This window comes from Vigna umbellata, chromosome 8 (genome assembly GCF_029865625.1).
Source record: "Vigna umbellata cultivar VRB3 chromosome 8, Vumbellata_1.0, whole genome shotgun sequence".
Lineage (NCBI taxonomy): Eukaryota > Viridiplantae > Streptophyta > Magnoliopsida > Fabales > Fabaceae > Vigna > Vigna umbellata.
This window is the reverse complement of record NC_142172.1, coordinates 6,511,187-6,530,191: the sequence shown is the minus strand read 5'-3', so window position 1 is coordinate 6,530,191 and position 19,005 is coordinate 6,511,187. Positions and strand designations below refer to the sequence as shown.

At 37.7% G+C, this 19,005-nt stretch overlaps 1 protein-coding gene across 1 annotated transcript; it reads right to left on the bottom strand.

Moving 5' to 3' along the window:
- Positions 1-2,759: 2,759 nt before the first annotated feature.
- LOC124826124 (uncharacterized) lies at positions 2,760-18,237 on the bottom strand. The gene is made up of 4 exons (XM_088096582.1): positions 17,701-18,237; positions 16,478-17,434; positions 3,705-3,752; positions 2,760-3,613 (listed from the first exon to the last, which is right to left on the bottom strand). Exons 1-4 carry the CDS (start codon positions 17,893-17,895, stop codon positions 3,188-3,190), a joined length of 1,626 nt encoding a protein of 541 aa, XP_087952708.1. The 5' UTR covers positions 17,896-18,237; the 3' UTR covers positions 2,760-3,187.
- Between the last annotated feature and the right edge of the window lie 768 nt (positions 18,238-19,005).

The window sequence follows — 19,005 nt, the reverse complement described above, 5'->3', positions numbered from 1 at the left end:
GAACCTGCTCATGTGGTAGAGGCGTCCGAGGGATATGAATCTGCTGGTGTTCTGGTGGCTTCATCTGAAGATTCTCAAAGGAGCTAGGTCATGGATTCTGGTTGTACCTATCACATGTGCCCGATGAAGGAGTTCTTTAAGAATTTGGAGCAAAAGGAGAATGGAAATGTGCTGCTCGGTAATAACAAGGCTTGCCGAGTGCAAGGATTGGGGTCGGTAAGGCTGAAGATGTTTGACAATCGGAAGATGATGCTGCAGGATGTGAGATATGTGCCTGAACTAAAGAGAAATTTGATTTCTATCAGTTAGTTTGATCTTAGGGGTTACTCCATGAGGTTGAAGATGGAGTGATGAGAGTGTATTCTAGAGATTCTGTGATTGTCAAAGACAGAAGAAAGAATGGCTTGTATATTTTGGAGGGTTCGACTGTCATTGGTCATGTTTCGGTAGCAAGTGAGAAGTCAAAGAATACCGCTAGGCTTTGGCACTTGAGGATGGGATATATCAGTGGGAAGGGCCTTGAAGAATTGGAGAAGCAAGGTTTACTTCTGGGAGATGGAGATAAGCTGCAGAAGCTGGATTTCTGTGACCACTCTGTCTTCGGAAAATCACATAGAATATCGTTCGACAAAGGGAAACACTTAACCGAACGACCATTTGAGTATGCTCATGCTGACTTGTGGGGGCTTGCAAGAACTCAAACTCATGGTAGAGGAGCGTACTTCCTAAGTATAATTGATGATTTTTCAAGAAGAATGTGGATCTACGTTCTGAAAAATAAGTCTGAAATGTTTCAAAGGTTCAAGGAGTGGCATACACAGACCGAGAATCAATTAGGGTGTAAGTTGAAATGCCTGAGAACTGACAATGGTCTGGAGTTTGTTTCAGAGGAATTTAATGAATTCTGCATGGTTAAAGGGATCAAGAGGCACAGGACTGTGGTGGGAACTCCTCAACAGAACGGTTTGGCTGAAAGGATTAATAGAACAATTTTTGAGAGGGTTTGGTGCATGTTGCTTGGATCGGGGTTGTCAAAAACTTTCTGGGGAGAGGCGACCTCAACAGCAGTTCGTCTTCGGCTCTCAATCATAAAACGCCAATGGAAGTTTGGAATGGACAGCCAGCAGATTACTCAAACTTAAGGGTGTTTGGTTCTTTGGTGTTTGCACATGTCAAAGGGGATAAGCTGGAGGTCCGAGCGGTGAAAAGTGTATTCCTTAGATATGCTGAAGGAGTTAAGGGATACAAGTTGTGGAGGTTGGATAATAAACCTTCAACATTGATCATTAGTAGAGATGTCGTTTTTGATGAGACAAGAATGGCAATGCATGCTGAAAATCATGAACGTGAGAAGAAGACTCTCATTGAGGTGAAGCAGTCTACTGATGAAGTTATTCGGTCGTTGACTGAGAAAGATCGAACGGGTGAAGTTCAAGATGAAGACGTTCGATCATTAGCTGAGAATCGAACGGGTGGAGTTTTAAGAGAGTCTATCACAGATCTTGGTGAAGCAGAATATTCTGCGCTTGTTGAAGGAGTAAAGGAGGCACTTTGATTAAAAGGCTTGATTCAGGAATTGGGAATTGATCAAAAGTCTATTTGTGTTCATTGTGACAGTCAAAGCGCCATACATTTAGCCAACCATCAAATATACGTTCGATCATTAGCTGAGAACCGAAGGGGTGGAGTTCTAAGAGAGTTTATCACAGATCTTGGTGATGCAGAATATTGTGCGCTTGTTGAAGGGGTAAAGGAGGCACTTTGATTAAAAGGCTTGATTCAGGAATTGGGGATTGATCAAAAGTCCACTTGTGTTCATTGTGACAGTCAAAGCGTCATACATTTAGCCAACCATCTAGCCAACCATCAAATATACCATTCAAGAACAAAGCATATTGATGTCAAACTGCACTTTGTCAGGAGCATTGTAGAATCTGGTGCTATCCAAATCTGCAAAATTACATATAAAGACAACCCTACAGATATGCTAACTAAGCCGCTCACAAAGGAGAAATTTTTGAAGTTTTTGTCCAAGATTGGTTATGTACCGTTCGGTTTGTAATTGTTTACCGTTCGGTTTGTTTTTCTTGTAATAGTCGAGTATAGGTGGAGATTTGTTGTTTGACTCAACTTTTGGTTTTAGTCGGTCTTTTTTTGTTCGTTCGGTCTTATTGTGTGTAACCATTTTAGCTAGTGCTCGGCCTGTGTTGACCTCTTACTATTAATAATTGTTCGATCATTTTGTTGTATTTGTTACAATTGCTTTGACTTATATTGTAGTCTATCTTTGCAGTTTGTAAGTTTCTTTTACAAGAAGTATTATTCAGATCATTTGTCTATCTGTCTTTTACTCTCTTATTCTTTCTTCTTTACATTTGAATTTTCTATTCTCAGTTTCACACGAACCCATTACGAGCATGATCTTTTGCTGACCCAACTAACAAGAGTTTTACATAATTTAAATTTATCCTTCAACAGGATTTGGTCTCTCTACTGCAATCTTGAAGTTACTGTATCGAAAAGCAAATAGTAATAAGGTTTATTTAACTGGCAGAATTAGATAGCAACAAAATTTACTTAAATCAATTCCAATTCCTTGCAAGACTCTGCACTCCTTCATTACTAGATTCTGTGACAGACCGTAACCTCTGTACGAGACTAATTCCCCTTCCCATTGATCAAAAAACAATAAAATACAAGAACCAAATCTATCCTTGATTTTAACGAAACTGTTTATTCCTTGACTTTCAACATTCCTGTTACTATTAAATTAAAAATTAGTTAATGAAATTCCTGAAAATGTCTACATATTGTTTTAATATCAAGAATATCATTAAGCACAAGGGCACATGATAATCAACAACGTTCACAAACAAGTCAATGGAACCAGTTGACAGAGGCTCATCTATGACCTATTATAGGCATGAGAAACAAGGCAGAGGGTATATGATAGCAGTATTCTTAGTAGTGAGAGCTCTCGTATGCAATGTGAAAGACTAGAAAGGATTTAGCTGGCACCTGGCTTCAAACATCTCCGACCCCATCCAAATCAGAAGTTCAGGAAAACCCAGGAAATAGACATGCCCCAAAAACAATTCCCATGGGCACCAATAATTGAGAGAAATGATGCAGGGGCACGCTTAGAACATAGAAACAGCCACACAGGAAAGAGCTCTTGCCAGATGAACTACTGCTGAGTGGATTGGAAAGCTTTCTTTGATGGTGATTGCATCAGTGATTTAGAATCTGAATTGATAACAATATTTCCCATTCCTGCCTCCATGGCCTCCCTCTCATCTTTTTCCCTTTTCTTCTGATCCAAAACAGCAGTTTCAGCAGCTGGGTTGTGATTAGAAGACACGGATGGCTCCAAAAGACGTGGAGCTCCATTGATCCAAGGATGCAGAAGACACTGACCAGCTGTAGGCCGCTTTTCGGGAACAAAATTAAGAATAGGAACCAAAAAGTCCGTCAAATCATTTGCATCTTTCTCACTGAAATCGTACTTCTCCATGAGGACTTTATTCAAGGGCCAGAATCGCAATCGCCGGATGTGCCTTAAATCACCATATCTATTAAAGAAATCACGGGAATAACGCCCCCCTAGTGCTATCTGGGAATTATAATTCGCACACTCAAGTTAATCATGAACCAATGAACCATAACGGTTAAGACCCAAGAAATGGATAGAACAATATTGTTACCTTACGTGGCATCGTTCCAAGAAGTTCCATCATTAATGCTAAGTGGTCCTGAGATAAAATAAAAATATTAAACATCAAAACTGGAGCGCAAATACAAGTAAAAATTATTTCAAAACGTGTCAGCAGCACTGAAAATAACTTAACATAATATAAAGATTTAACCAATCACTCCCAAACAAAGTAAATTACTATGTCGTCCTTGGAAAGAATAAGAACATCCAAGAAGTTGCATAAGTAAACAGCACGCAAACTAAGCTGTTTCACCAACAGAAACACAATCTGCCTGAATCAATCAATTCGCCTAATAATATATTCTTTTTATAGAATTTTTGCCTATAAACGATTAGGCAGGCTAAAAAGTTAAATCTATTTAGACATTATACAGAAGGGATATGGTGCCACAACCCACGGGGCTAAGCTCTATTCCTTGCTAGTTTGTGTATTTTCCAAGCTTAAAGCGCAAACATCTTATACATTTGGGGCATGTTAGTTAAAAATAAGGTAAAAACATTCATGTGTCTTCGCCAAACAACTTACTTTGTCTTGATCTAAAGCAAATCACTAGATATTGTAGGAAGGGGACACGGGAGTTTTACAGCGTACAAGCAACTATCATACAAATGCTTGGGCCAAGCTCTCCTCTCCGGAAGGATATGAGTTTTGTATATTGCTTTTGTTCTCGTGCAGGGGTTATTCCAATGCTTTGAAATTTCATAAGAAAAATTAATTGCTGATGAGGTTAGTCCTATTGAGAGAGGCCCTGATGGTTTATATGAGAATATGACCTCCTAGATTTAACTTCACCTAATGTCTAGTTCACGTCAACAAACAGAAAGCACACAAATTTCTGGTTAGGAAACATTATGTTACTAGACATGGTTGTCATAAACTCAATGCATATTGTTATAATTTGAGATAATATCTTTAAAATCTTCCTAATTAGAGGAAATAAATACATAATCTTTTATTTTATTTTTCCTAGTTTTCCTAATTCCCTTTTTAGGAGAACTAGATTATTACAAATAGAGGGTATGGGAATGTATTTTTTATGATTTGAGAATAATAAAATAAGTCTTAGTTTCAACTTGGTGTCAGAGCTCCTGATCTTGGGGCTCGATTCCGCTGCAACAAGTCACACCGTCGTCGCTGTCCGACCACTGCCGCTGCCGCCGTTGCCGGTTGGGATCGTTGATAGGGCAGAAAGGTGCGCCCGACACCGTGAGAGGAGCCGCCATGCGCCGCCATGCGCCGCCACCGTCGTCGGCGCGTGTAGCCCACCTCCGGCGAGACCCACTTGCCGTTGCCGCCACAGACAAGGGTCGACGGAGCCCCATGAGTCTATTCCTAGGGTTGGTGACGACTTGTTTTGGCTGTATTTGAGTAGATCTGAGTTTTAAGTTTTGCTCTTTTTTTTCTCAGTGTGACACACTCGCCGTCGACGTCACAGAAGAGTCGTCGGAGCCTCCTGAGTCTGTTTTTAGGGTTGGTGACGACCCGTTTGGCCTATATTTGAGTATATTTGAGTTTTAAGTTATGTTCCTTTTTTCTCGGTGTGACTCATACGCCGTCATCGTCTTGGAGACTCCTGGTTGCATTCTGTTGAAATGTATTAAGTTTATGTTGTTTTGTGTGTGTGCACCCAACTTAAGAGGTGGGTTGTATTCTGTCATAGTATTCTATATTATATAAAATACCAAAACCTTGTTAGGGTTAATGAATGAATACATGTTTCACTTAGTTCTCTAACATGGTATCAAGAGCCAGACCCAATGTGCCACTGCTGTCGCCGTCACTTTCCGCCGACGTCCCTGCTATCGCCACTGCCGTTCTCTGTCGCCTTTTGTCAGGCAAAGTTAAGGGTTAGGTTCGCCCTGAAAAGTGCGACCCAACCCTGGTGGTCTCCTCCTCAGAAACCTCTGCACGCTCCTCCACGCGCCGCTTCTCTCCGGCAAGTCTCCGGTGCGTGAGGAACACGCGCCGCCTTCTCGGTGTCAGATCGACACCGCGCCACTGCAGATCGTTTCGTCGGAGCTTCCTGAGCATGTTTTGGCCCTTGCTTCGCTGTTTCGGTGGCTGTAGTTTACACCTAGGGTTTTCTCCCTCAACACTGTTACATGGAACCAGATTCCAGTTTTCCATATTGAGCGTTCTTCCTCATTAATACCAGATTTGGCAGTCTACTGTTGATGAGCTTCATTTCTTAGTATGGTTGGACAGGGATTTTGATTTCTCATAGTCATAAGACTTTGTCTCTGTTTTGGATCCTAAGTTATGTTTCTTCTCACAGATTTAGAATGGCATCCTTTACTAAAATTAATTTCTCCTTAACTGCCACTTCAAGGAGAGGAGCTAATCGAGGAGGCCATGGTAGTCGAAGTGGATATGTGCAATGCTCATACCCAACCCAGAAAAGATGTTATTCATTACATGGTTTTCCAGATCAAACTGTGCATCCTTACAAATTTGATAATTCGGCATCAAGAATCTCAAATGAAGAGTATCAAGAATTTTTGAGATACAAGTCTGACAAATCCACCAGCCTTTGTCAGTTTCCTTTAGTGCCAAGTGTGTCAACTGCATGCATCTCAGAATCTGTGGAATGTCAAGGTTCATGGATTCTTGACTCAGGTGCCTCAAACCATTTTTTCTGGTAACACTCGTTTATTTTCCTCCATTACCCCTCAAAAAGTTCCTCAGTTGGTTACTGTTGCCAATGGATCCAAATTGACATCTCAAGGAAGTGGCAAAGTGTCCTTATCTCCTTCATTAAACTTAAATTTTGTTTTGTATATTCCACATTGTCCTTATAATTTAATCTCCTTGAGTCAATTGACACGTTCATTAAATTGTTCTATAACCTTTACTGCTACTTCCTTTGTCATACAGGAACATGGTACGGGTCATCGAATTGAAGGATATGAGTCAAGAGGATTGTATTTCCTAAAACCTAACTCTTTTGTTTCCTGCATTTCAACTTTATCTCCTAAAAATTTACATGATCGTTTTGGTCACCCAAGTTTGTCTAAGCTGAAGTTGATGGTTCCAAGTCTTAAACACATTCCTGTCTTAGATTGTGAGTCTTGTCAATTAGGAAAACATGTTAGATCTTCTTATCCAAAGAAATCTGAGACACGATGTAAGTCTATTTTTTCTACCATTCACTCTGATATTTGGGGACTGAGTCGAGTTACTTCCTTTGGTTTTAACTATTTTGTAACCTTCATTGATGAATTTTCTCGGTGTACGTGGGTTTATCTTATGAAAGGGAGATATGAACTTTTAGTCATTTTTATGTCCTTTGTTAATGAAATTAAGAATTAATTTGGAAAGACAATTAAAATTCTCATAAGTGATAATGCTAGGGAATATTTTTCTGGTGCATTTTCTTCATTTTTATCTTCCAAAGGAATTTTACATCAGTCAACGTGTCCTCACACTCCACAACAAAATGGCATAGCTGAGAGAAAGAATAGACATCTCATTGAAACAGCATGTTTCGTGATGTTAAATACTAATGTTCCTGTTCATCATTGGGGGATGCAATCCTCACTGCTTGTTTTTTGATCAATAGGATGTCTTCTTCATCTCTTGACAATAAAGTTCCTCACTCCGTAATTTTTCCAAATGATCCTCTTTACCATGTCTCTCCACGTGTGTTTGGGAGCACTTATTTTGTTCATAATGTCTCCCCAGGTCTTGATAAACTCTCTCCCAAGTCTATTAAATGTGTCTTTTTGTGATATTCTCGCATTCATAAAGGATATAGATGTTATTCTTCCTCCACAAGAAGGTATTATATGTCTTCTGATGTCACCTTTTTTGAGAATACACCTTTCTTCTTGTCTTCCAAGGAGGATCGTTCATCTGTTCAAGAGATACTTCCTATACCATCATGTGATCCCTTGGTCATTCCCGCTTCTCCATCTTCAGCTCAAACTCAGAATGCACAAGATACTGTTCAACCACCTTCCCCCTTGCCTGAAGATCCTCGAGACTCAACTCCTTCTCCATCAGATTCCCAAACCATGGATCCTTTATCCTCCTCGTCCTCTCTTGACTCAAATCAGGCTTGGCCTATTGCTCTTCGAAAAGGTATTTGATCTACTCGTAATCCATATCTTGTTTATAATTTTTTAAGTTACCATCATTTGTCTCCTACATATTTCTCCTTTGTTTCCTCACTTTCTAACATCAAAGTTCCAAATAATGTTCGTGAGGCACTTGATCACCCTCGATGGCGACAAGCCATGATTGATGAATACAGGCACTTGACAATAGTGGCACTTGGGAACTTGTACCTCTTCCTCCTGGTAAGAAACCCATGGGATGTAGATGGGTATATGCTATTAAAGTTGGTCCTACTGGTGCAATTGATCGTCTTAAAGCTCGTCTAGTCGCAAAGGGATATACTCAGGTTTATGGTCTTGACTATTGAGATACTTTTTCTCCTGTGGCCAAAATCAGTAGTGTTCGTCTTTTTCTTGCCATGGCTGCCATTCGACAGTGGCCACTTCATCAATTGGACATTAAAAATGTCTTTCTTCATGGTGATCTGGAAGAGGAGATATACATGGAGCAACCTCCTGGATTTAGTCGTGTTGCTCAGGGGGAGTCTAAGTTAGTTTGTAAATTACGTCGTTCACTCTACGGCTTGAAACAATCACCTCGAGCTTGGTTTGATAAATTTAGCCATGTTGTGCAACAATTTGGATTGAAACGATGTGAAGCAAATCATTCAGTATTTTATGGGCATTCTACTCCTGATAAATGTGTTTATCGTATGGTTTATGTTGATGATATTGTGATTACAGGAAATGATGTTGCGGGAATTGCTCAATTAAAGGATCATTTGTTCAACCACTTCCAAACCAAAGACCTAGGTTGTTTGAAATACTTCCTTGGTATTGAAGTGGCACAATCAAAAGGAGTCATCATTTCACAAAGAAAATATGCCCTTGATATTTTGGAGGAAACAAGTCTGACAGATTGCAAGCCCATTGATAGTCCTATGGACTCAAATAAAAAATTAATGAGAGACCACGGCGAACCTTTCTCAGATCCTGAAAGATACAGAAGGTTGGTTGGAAAACCAATCTATCTTACCATAATAAGACCTGATCTTTCTTATCCAGTGAGAGTTGTGAGCCAATTTATGCAAAATCCACATATTGATCATTGGAATGTCGTGGTACGCATCCTTAGATATGTAAAAGGGAATCCAGGACATGGATTGTTATATGAGAACAAGGGAAGTACTAAGTTAGAAGGATATTGTGATGGGCTGATTGTCTGAATGATCGAAGATCTACCACAGGATATTGTGTACTCCTTGGAGGGAACCTTGTATCATAGAAAAGCAAGAAACAAAGTGTTGTTGCTCGATCTAGTGCAGAAGCTGAATACCGATCTATGGCCATAGCTACATGTGAACTTATTGTGTTTCAGGACCTTGCCACGGGGAAGACAATTTTAACTGCTAAGGAGCAGAGTGGGTTATATTTTTTAGTGTTTAATGACCAAAGCAACACAAAAAACATGAGTCAACAAGCTACATCTGAGGCGTGGGCAAAATCTCAAATATGGTTACATCATCAAAGGCTTGGGCATCCTTCATTTAGTCTTATCAAGTCCTTGTTTCCCCACTTGTTTACCAAAGAGTCTGTTGAGTCTTTCAAATGCGATATATGTCAATTGTCAAAACATCATTGTGCATCTTATCCTATTAGTCACAAAAAGAGTATTTCTCCATTTGATTTAATTCACTCTGATGTTTGGGGTCCTATCATAGATTCTATTTCCGGAGCCAAATGGTTTGTTACCTTTATTGACGATTATACCCGTGTCACGTGGACATACCTTATGAAAAATAAATCCGAAGTTTTTCAAATTTTTGTTAATTTTTTCCATCTTGTCCAAAATCAATTTGGAAAAAGTATCAAAAGAATCAGGTCTGATAATGGTACTGAATATGTGAATCATGAATTTCTCAATTTTTTGTCTCATAATGGTATTGTTCACAAACTAACTTGTGTTAACACCCCTAAACAAAATGGGGTTGCAGAAAGAAAGAATCGTCATCTTCTTGAAGTAACTAGAGCTCTTCTTTTTCAAATGTCTGTTCCAAAAAATTACTGGGGAGAAGCTGTGTTAACTGTCACATATCTCATCAACAGGTTACCCACTCGTATCTTAAATGGCATTAGTCCTATAGAGTCTCTATTGTCTTTTCTTCCTTCTTGTTCCCTACTAACGAGTCTACCTAGTCGAGTCTTTGGATGTGTTGTTTCTGTTCACTCTCATCATCCTAACCGTGGTATATTAGATCCCAGAGCTCTTAAATGTGTCTTTATTGGGTATCCTTCTAATAAAAAAGGGTACAAATGTTATCATCCCAGAGTCGTCACATCTTTATCACCACGGATGTCACCTTTCATAAAACAATCCTTCTATGTCAGTCCACCACTTCAGGGGGAGAAAGCACTTGAAGTGGATGAACTCTCCTTCTTGTCATTACCATGTTTGTCTTTGCAGGATGCCCAAGACTTGAGCAATGAAGCTACCATAGTCCACAATGAGGAAGAAGAGGAAGAAGACAGATTTTTTGGCAAAAAGTATAAAAGAAGAGAACAACCCACTTCGACTCTTGAGCAAGAAAAATTGTCTACTCCGAAGGTGAGGTTCCCTGAAGATATCAATGAGGAGGTAAGTATTACTAAGGATTTACCCATTGCATTGAGAAAGAGAAGAAGATCATGTGCTAAATATCCTATTTCTCAGTATGTTTGCACTAACAATCTCTCTGATAAGCATAGAAGTTTTATTGCTGCCATTGATGCCACAAAAATTCCTACCTCAATCCAAGAGGCCATGAAACTTGAACATTGGAATCAAGCCATGAAAGAAGAGATGAATGCATTAGAAAGAAATTCAACTTGGGAGATTGTTGATAAGCCAAGAGACAAGAAGACAGTAGGGTGTAGATGGATATTCACAGTGAAACATAAGGCAAATGGGACAATAGAAAGATATAAAGCTAGATTGGTGGCAAAAGGATATACTCAAACATATGGGATTGATTATGAGGAGACATTTGCCCCAGTGGCAAAGATGAATACAGTTTGAGTTATTCTCGCTTTGGCTGCCCATTTTGGATGGGACTTACACCAGCTGGATGTGAAGAATGTCTTTCTTCACGGAAATCTAGATGAGGAAGTGTATATGGAGATTCCCCCAGGTTTTGAAGTGAAAAATGAAAGAAACAAGGTATGCCTCTTGAAGAAAGAATTGTATGGTCTTAAGCAATCCCCTAGAGCATGGTTTGGAAGATTTACAAAAGCAATGGTTTCCTTGGGATACAGACAAAGCCAAGGAGATCATACTCTATTCATAAAGCACTCTTCTACAGGTAAACTCACTCTATTGCTTGTCTATGTGGATGATATGATTATTGCAGGAGATGATGAAACAGAAAAATTGGCATTAAAAGAAAAGTTGGCAGCTCTATTTGAAATGAAAAACCTAGGAAAACTCAAATATTTTCTTGGAATAGAGGTTGCCTACTCCAAGAACGTAATTTTCATCTCCCAAAGGAAATATGTACTTGATCTCCTCAAAGAAACAGGAAAGCTAGGATGTAGAACCTCAACAGTTCCTATAGAACAGAATCACAGAATTGGAAGTGAAGAAAGCGCTCCTGTAAAGAAGGCCCAATATCAGAAATTGGTGGGGAAATTGATTTATCTATCACACACAAGACCAGACATTGCTTACACAGTTAGTGTGTGAGTCAATTTATGCATGATCCAAGAGAGAGACACATGCAAGCAGTTGACAAAATTCTCCAATACTTGAAGTCAAGTCCAGGAAATGGGCTATTATTCAAAAGAAAAGACACATTGACTATGAAGATATATATTGATGCTGACTATGCAGGTTCTATTACTGATAGAAAATCTACTTTTGGGTATTCTGTATTTCTTGGAGATAGTCTGGTAACATGGAGAAGCAAAAAGCAAGATAGAGTATCCCGTTCTAGTGCAGAAGCTGAATTTCGAGCCCTCGCTCAAGGAATGTGTGAAGGACTCTGGATGAAAATCATTTTGGATGATCTTAAAGTCAAAGTGGAGAACCCGGTGCAACTACACTGTGACAATAAGTCTGCTATGAGCATAGCCCATAATCCAGTACAGCATGTCAGAACCAAACACATTGAAATTGACAGACATTTCATCAAAGATAATCTTGACAGAGGCTTTGTGATTACAACTCATGTTCCTACAGAACTTCAAATAGCAGATATTTTTACAAAATGACTTCCTTCGGGTAGATTTCAAGATCTTGTATGCAAGTTGGGAATGATTGATATTCATTTAACAAGGGGCCAAAGCCATAAATCTATATTCAAATTCTGCACTAGTTCCTAGCAGCAAGATTTTGTATCTTTCTCTTTCAGGAGACCGTATTCTCTCCAATGGAAACATAGTATCCCATGATGGATCTTCTGTCAATGGAAAAAACCAAATCTGCACGGAAACACATTATAATTTGAGCATTTTCTTTGTCCTCATACAACAATTCTTGTCTTGGAGCTTTTTGATAAATCTAAGAATGCATATTACAACATTCCAATGATCGAAGTGAGGATTCTGTATGAATTGAAAAAACCAAATCTGCACGAAAACACCTTATAATTTGAGCATTTTCTTTGTCCTCATACAACAATTCTTGTCTTGGAGCTTTTTGATAAATCTAAGAATGCATATTACAACATTCCAGTGATCGATGTGAGGATTCTATATGAATTGACTAACTCGCATAACATAAGAAATATCAAGTCTTAAAATATTGAGATAAATGAGTTTTTCCACCAGCCTCCTATCTTTTACTAAATTTGAAAATGTTTCACCTTGGTCCACCATCAACATTTGATTTACATCCGAGGTATTATTAATAGGCTAGCAATTTGTCAACCTTATCTCTCCTAGAATGTCAAGAGCATATTTTCTTTGTGAAATAACAACACATTCCTCTAATTAAGCCACTCCTGTATCAGAAAATAATTTAGAAAACCAAAAATGTGGTCTGGAAATGGCTGAATAAATGCACCTTTATTAGAGAGATCCTATAATTTTTTGTAACAACTATATCATCAACATAAATCATAAAACATTAGCTAGACTCAGGTGACCTGGAAGATCATGCAAAACCTTTGGGGTCAGCATAGAAAAACAAGACACAAGTGGGCTTGTTTTGAAATAATAAAGTCCTTGTTATTATGTCCTTTGTCAATCAAACACCCATACCATGTTCATGTATGACAAAGGACTCAAAGGTTATATAACAATTTATAGAGTGAGTTAATTGGCTTAAAGAGACTAAATTATAATGACAATGTGGAACGTATGATGCAAAATTAAGATTTAGGGAAGGAGATAAATTTGACCAATTCCTTCATATGTAACTTCAGATCCATTAGCTACATTAACAAGGTGGGAAACTTTTGGAGAAGAGATAAATAAGAATGAAGAGATATTGCCAAAAATATGTGATAGGGTATGGAGAGTTTATGAAAGGAAGAAAAAAGGGAATAAAGAGGGGAGAGGCATTAGACAGTTATAACTGTAATCATAGCTTGGGCAGGAAATAAAGCTCCTATAAAAGAGTTGATGTATTTGAGTAATAGGCACTTTTGGAATTGTATATTGTATAGACAGGATCACGTTTATCCTGTGAAGGGAGAATTTGGCTCCCTTGGAGGTTGTTTGGTTGCTATACTAAATAGAGAAATATACAGTTTATACTTCTTTTTTGGTTGTTGAGTGTGAGTTAGTGCAAATTAGATAGGTTTCCAATTCAGAAACCTATCAATATGACTAGAGACAACTAAGTCAAGTATCCATAGACATTGACCTTCCATAGATTGTACACGTTGAAACAGTTGGCGTCGAAGAAGATTGACCTTGATGGTGGAATTGACCAAAGAATGTTTGTTTCTTCCATCTTACAAGAGGATATCGTGAAGATTTGTCTACATCCAAGATCCTTTCTAGTGCATTTGTGTTCAATGGCAAACCAAACACATGAAAAGAATATGTAAGAGCTAAAGTACCTCGATGCTAGAATTTGGATTTGAGTTTTATATGATGTTTAACCCATGGTGTTTGCAAATGTGTTTACTTTCTATTACTAATATTCAACAAGACTAGATAATTATGACAAAAACTAGCCAGGCCTTTTCCTAGGGTTGACTAAAAGTATGAAATGTGTCATCATATTCTATCATAACTTATGGATGTGTTTAGAATTAGCTTATTTACAACTTATAGGGGCTTATCTTATGATACAAACACTTGATACGTCCAAACGTTATTTTCAGCATATTTTAGAAAGCTCCTCATGATATCTTATGTAACTTGCATAAGAAAAAGGCTAGCCCCATTTCCTCTTTAATAAAACCAACTTATGATAAGAACTTATTCGGCAAGCACTAAACTATTTGTTTACCGAAACATATAAAAGCAAATTATTGACTTACCTTTTTAGTTTTTGCCTGTAGTTTTTCAGTCTTCCTTCTACTTCTAAGGCCTGGCCTACCCTCCATCTATCTAATCTCCTTTTACAAATCTCTCCACAAATGCCCAAACCAACCAAGACAAGATTGTACCATCTGTTCTGCAATGTGCTACCCCAACCTTCTTCCTAATGCTTACATTCCTAATCTATATTGCCTAGTAAAACAGGGCAACTTTGTTGTGGAATTTGTTTGCTTTCACGTTTCTCTATATTTTAGAAGGCAAGGCACAACTTATCCTCTCTTATAAAATTATTTGTTTATGACAAAACAAAAACCTTAGAATATAGTTAACATATAAACAGAAAAATCATCTACCAAAACTGCTCATTGAGCTAGTAAGTTTATGTTCCACTGAAGGCTCACCAAGATTACTGATCCCAATAGCAGTTATATGAGAGCTGGAAGATACACATCAGGCCCTCAACAGCCACTACCATATGGACAAGGAAAGGTACAAAGCTAACATTGTGCATAGGATATGGGACGCTCCATGCATTGATGCATAAAGAATTTTCTTTTTTAAATCAAAGATATACTGAATGTTACACAAATTAAGATAAATTGTTTCACTTGCACTCATTGAGCTCCACAAAAAGGTTTTGGTGCTGACTTGGGCTATAACTGTATCATTCCGTGAGTTAAAATTTTGTATTTTGGATAATTGTAGTTTTAAAAAAAGGTTTAAAAATAGTTAAAATCATTCCGTGAGTTTTATTACTTCAGTCAGTGGTCCTATTTATGGTTTCGATGATATTTGAGCTTTATATCAGATTTATTAACTTCAGCTGTGAAGTATGGTCATCCACATTAAGTAATTTCGTGTCCGGATTCAGAACACCTTCAACAATTTGTACTTGAAAAAGTCAACATATTTAATCCCTTCAACCAAGGAATGAAGAAATTGGAAACATGAAAGGGTAAAATATACTCCACGTAAATACGGCTAAATTTGGTCACCATCCCCCAAATCACATTTGTTAATTCTGATTGACACAAGATTTCCTAGTGAGATAAGACTTTTGTTGTTGTTGGTCCTCATAAATCTTGAAATTGTTGAAAATGGTATATATCACCACTTATTAACATGACATGCATGTAAACATGTCATGTTCTTATAATTTGGACTAATGACCTAACTCAACTCTAGAAAATTGGTTTGTAAAATGAAGACTACCCAATTTTATAAGAACTACATTAGTTATAACTCTGGTGAATGTGGGATCTCAACCCACTAAGAATTTATCTCCTAGTGGTTTCACACTATGACACTTCACTCAGCCTTCCTAGCCAGTTTCTCAGTAGGTAGCCCTTTATGAGACATTGACAAGTAATTGTAATAGGCCACAACTAAGGTAAACAGGCCTTCCAACACACCCCTTTCATGCCCAAGGCTATGGGCATAAAGCGTGGCATGTAGTGGCCTAATGGTGGATCTAGAATAGGTTTTGATATTATCTTAAGATTTGGGTTAATGCCTAAATCAACCTCACAAAAGTTACTTGTAAGGTGAAGACTACTCATGATTTATAAGGACTACACAGGTCATATATCTAGTCAATGTAGGATTTCAATCCATTGAGAGACAGCATCCTGGTGATTGTACATTACAGCGCTTAACTTAACCTTTTTAGTTAGCCCTTTTCTAAAACCAACAACAAACTCTGGTAAGCCACAATTAAGGCAAGCTAAGGGTGACCACAGTTAAAGCAGCATTCAACTCACATTGTATGCCACCTTAGAATGGTTGCTAACATGCCAAGATTAAATACATATCATGTTAGTACTAATTGGTGACAAGGATCATTTTAATACTTATCAGAATCAAATGCAGGAAGAAAATGGAAGGCCAAAACCAAATTTATCCATATTTACAAAGAACAAAAAACATCTCTAAACCAAAAATACAGGAGTCGTGAAGTCATCAACATGAATAATACCATAAAATTTCTACAGCCCATTCCATGAACAATGCCGGACTTTAATAGATCTTACCATACTAGCATATGTTTTATCTAGTCTGCAGTTTTCAAACACCCAAAGTTTGTGTGTAAACATAGTGGAAAATACTTTCTTTCCTCTATTTGTAGGGAGAGGGTATGCAAACCAAAAATACATAGATTAATTCCCACAACTGGTAAGGATGGCAATCTCATTAGAATGATCAGGTAGAACGTAAAAAAAGTAAACAAAATACACATACCTCATCCCTATCAAAGTTGTCACCACTGTGAGGATCAAATAACACATCTCCAGTTGCAAGCTCAAAACAAATGCAAGCAAAGGACCAAAGATCGGCAGACGTAGAATATTTTGACCCAAGAATCACCTCTGGGCACCGATACTGTCTTGTCTGGATATCATTAGTAAACTGTTTATATGTCCAGCAGGCATTACCAAAGTCCACTAACTTGCACTTGAGATCAACTGATGCCAGCAGCTTCTGTCTCATTGATCGGCTTCCTCTTTTGTTACCCTGCTCTTTCAACTTTGTTCCATCAGCATCCGATAACCTACTAGTTCCAGCAGAACTGGAAGCCCTTGTAGAACTCGCATTAGGAGACGACTCCACAGCCCCAGAAGTTTCAGGATTACCCTCAACTCCTTCAGAAACTTCCATCTCAAAACAACCATGGGCTGCTTGTTTAGCTTTTCTCTTAATCTTCTTCTTGTGATTCATAACCAAATCCCCATTCAACATCTTCGTATCTTTCACACCTGACGACTCTAGCACCATCTTGTCCTTACTATTAGGAAGAATAAGCTGCGCCCCAGACTTCCTAGGATCCTTAGATGGATCAATCATCGACAAAAGCAGGATGTTTTCAGGCTTCAAGTCAGTATGTATGATGGAAAGCTGTTTGTGCAAGTAATCCAATCCAACCAGAATATGAAAGCAAATATCCTTAACCATGGCGATAGGCAACCCACGGTAATCAGAGTACTTAATAAGTGTCAAAAGATTGTCCCCAAGGTACTCAAACACCATGCAGACATGCTGCCCATTGGGACCAGAATGCTTGAAATGGTCCAAAAGCTTCACCACACATTTCTTATCGTCAGGGTCTCCCTCCGCAATCTGTTGCAAAATCGTTATCTCATCCATGGCCGCCTCGGTGTAGTGCTGAGCACTCTTCTGAACCTTCAAAGCCACATACCTCTGCAGATTTCCACACACAAAAAAAAAACAAAACAAAACAAAACAAGTCAACAAAATCCAAAACACAAAAAAAAACTCTCCCAATTTGGTGTCATCCACTGCCAAAACGCCAATAATCTCTTTCATAGATTCTAGAAAAAATAACCAGACTAACACGCAACTGAACTCAAAAAGGCAAAAACAAAACCATTCCTTGAATAAACCTAAAACAAACACGGGAAAAGATTTAAAAAAAAAAAAAAAAGCAAACAGAGAGAGGAACAGACAGAATGTTTGATGTCCCAAGCGAGCCAGACAGTGGAGAAATGGCCCCAACCGAGCTTAGACTGAACGACATAGCAACCGGCGTTGAAGGTGTCGCCGATTCGGATAGCGTGGTAGCCACCGCGGCGGTAATCCTCGGTGCCTTCGTCCTCGGAGGTGAAATCGCTGCTGTCGTCGAGATGGTGCTTGTCCCCCATTTCATCAACCACACAAGGATAGCAATAAGAAAGAAGCACTGTATGTGTTTGTGAATTTGTTCAAAAGAAAAAAGAAAAAAGAAATAAAGAGATTGGAGTTGAAGAAGGGGTTTGTTGAAGAGAAAAAGGAGAGGGTTTCTTTCAGTTCCTTCCTTCCTTCCTGGTTAATTTAATTCTTGAGTGAGGTGTCATCTTCATCCATTCATAATGACTTGGATTATGTGTATACTCTCATTCCACCCTCTTCTCTCTTTTTTTTTCTTTTTCATTGAATCCCACTACTACCTTCTCATGGTTATGTCCTACCACTCACAAACACTAGTATAAGATACACAAAACTAAATCATTTCTTTCATTTTGGCTTTTCCTATTCGTCTTTCTTTGCTTTTGATAATTATTTAATATGAAATGTTTAATACTGTTTTTGCTTTAAGATGCTATCATATATTCCATTTTTAGAAATTATATTTTAGAAATGTCATTTTTCAGAATCAAGAATGTTTGAGAAGTTCTTTCTGTAAATATATTTTTCTAGAAATGACTTTAAGCAATCACAAGTGTAGTATTGTATAATATAAATGAGTTAATTTATTATGCATTATTGTATCAACTAATTAAAAGTAATTTTAAATAGATGTTTTGATAAGAAAATTCCTTTAAATTAATTAACTTTCATTATGACCTTTTATTTAAGTTTTATTATAGGTTCTTTAAAAATTAAATTTAAGATAAATTTGAATTATTGGGTAATATTAAAATTGTTAACTATGATAGTGAAAATCTAACAATTTTGGTATACATATTTCATATTTTTATTTTACTTTTAATTATATTTTAAAAGTATAATATTTATAATGTATATTTTATATTCATATTTATAAAAACCTAGAAAATAAAGTATTAAAGTTGGTAGGTGTATTAAAATAATGAAACCGACTTTATTATAAAATAATTTCATAATATAAATAGAATTTTATAAACTTATCTCATTATTTAAAACACACTTTAAGCGTTTTAACTCATTGATCATATGTTTGACGATCATGAGGTACCTAGACGATCACGGGGCCAAAGCCTACAAATCTACCCAATCAATTCGTTGTTTAGAGC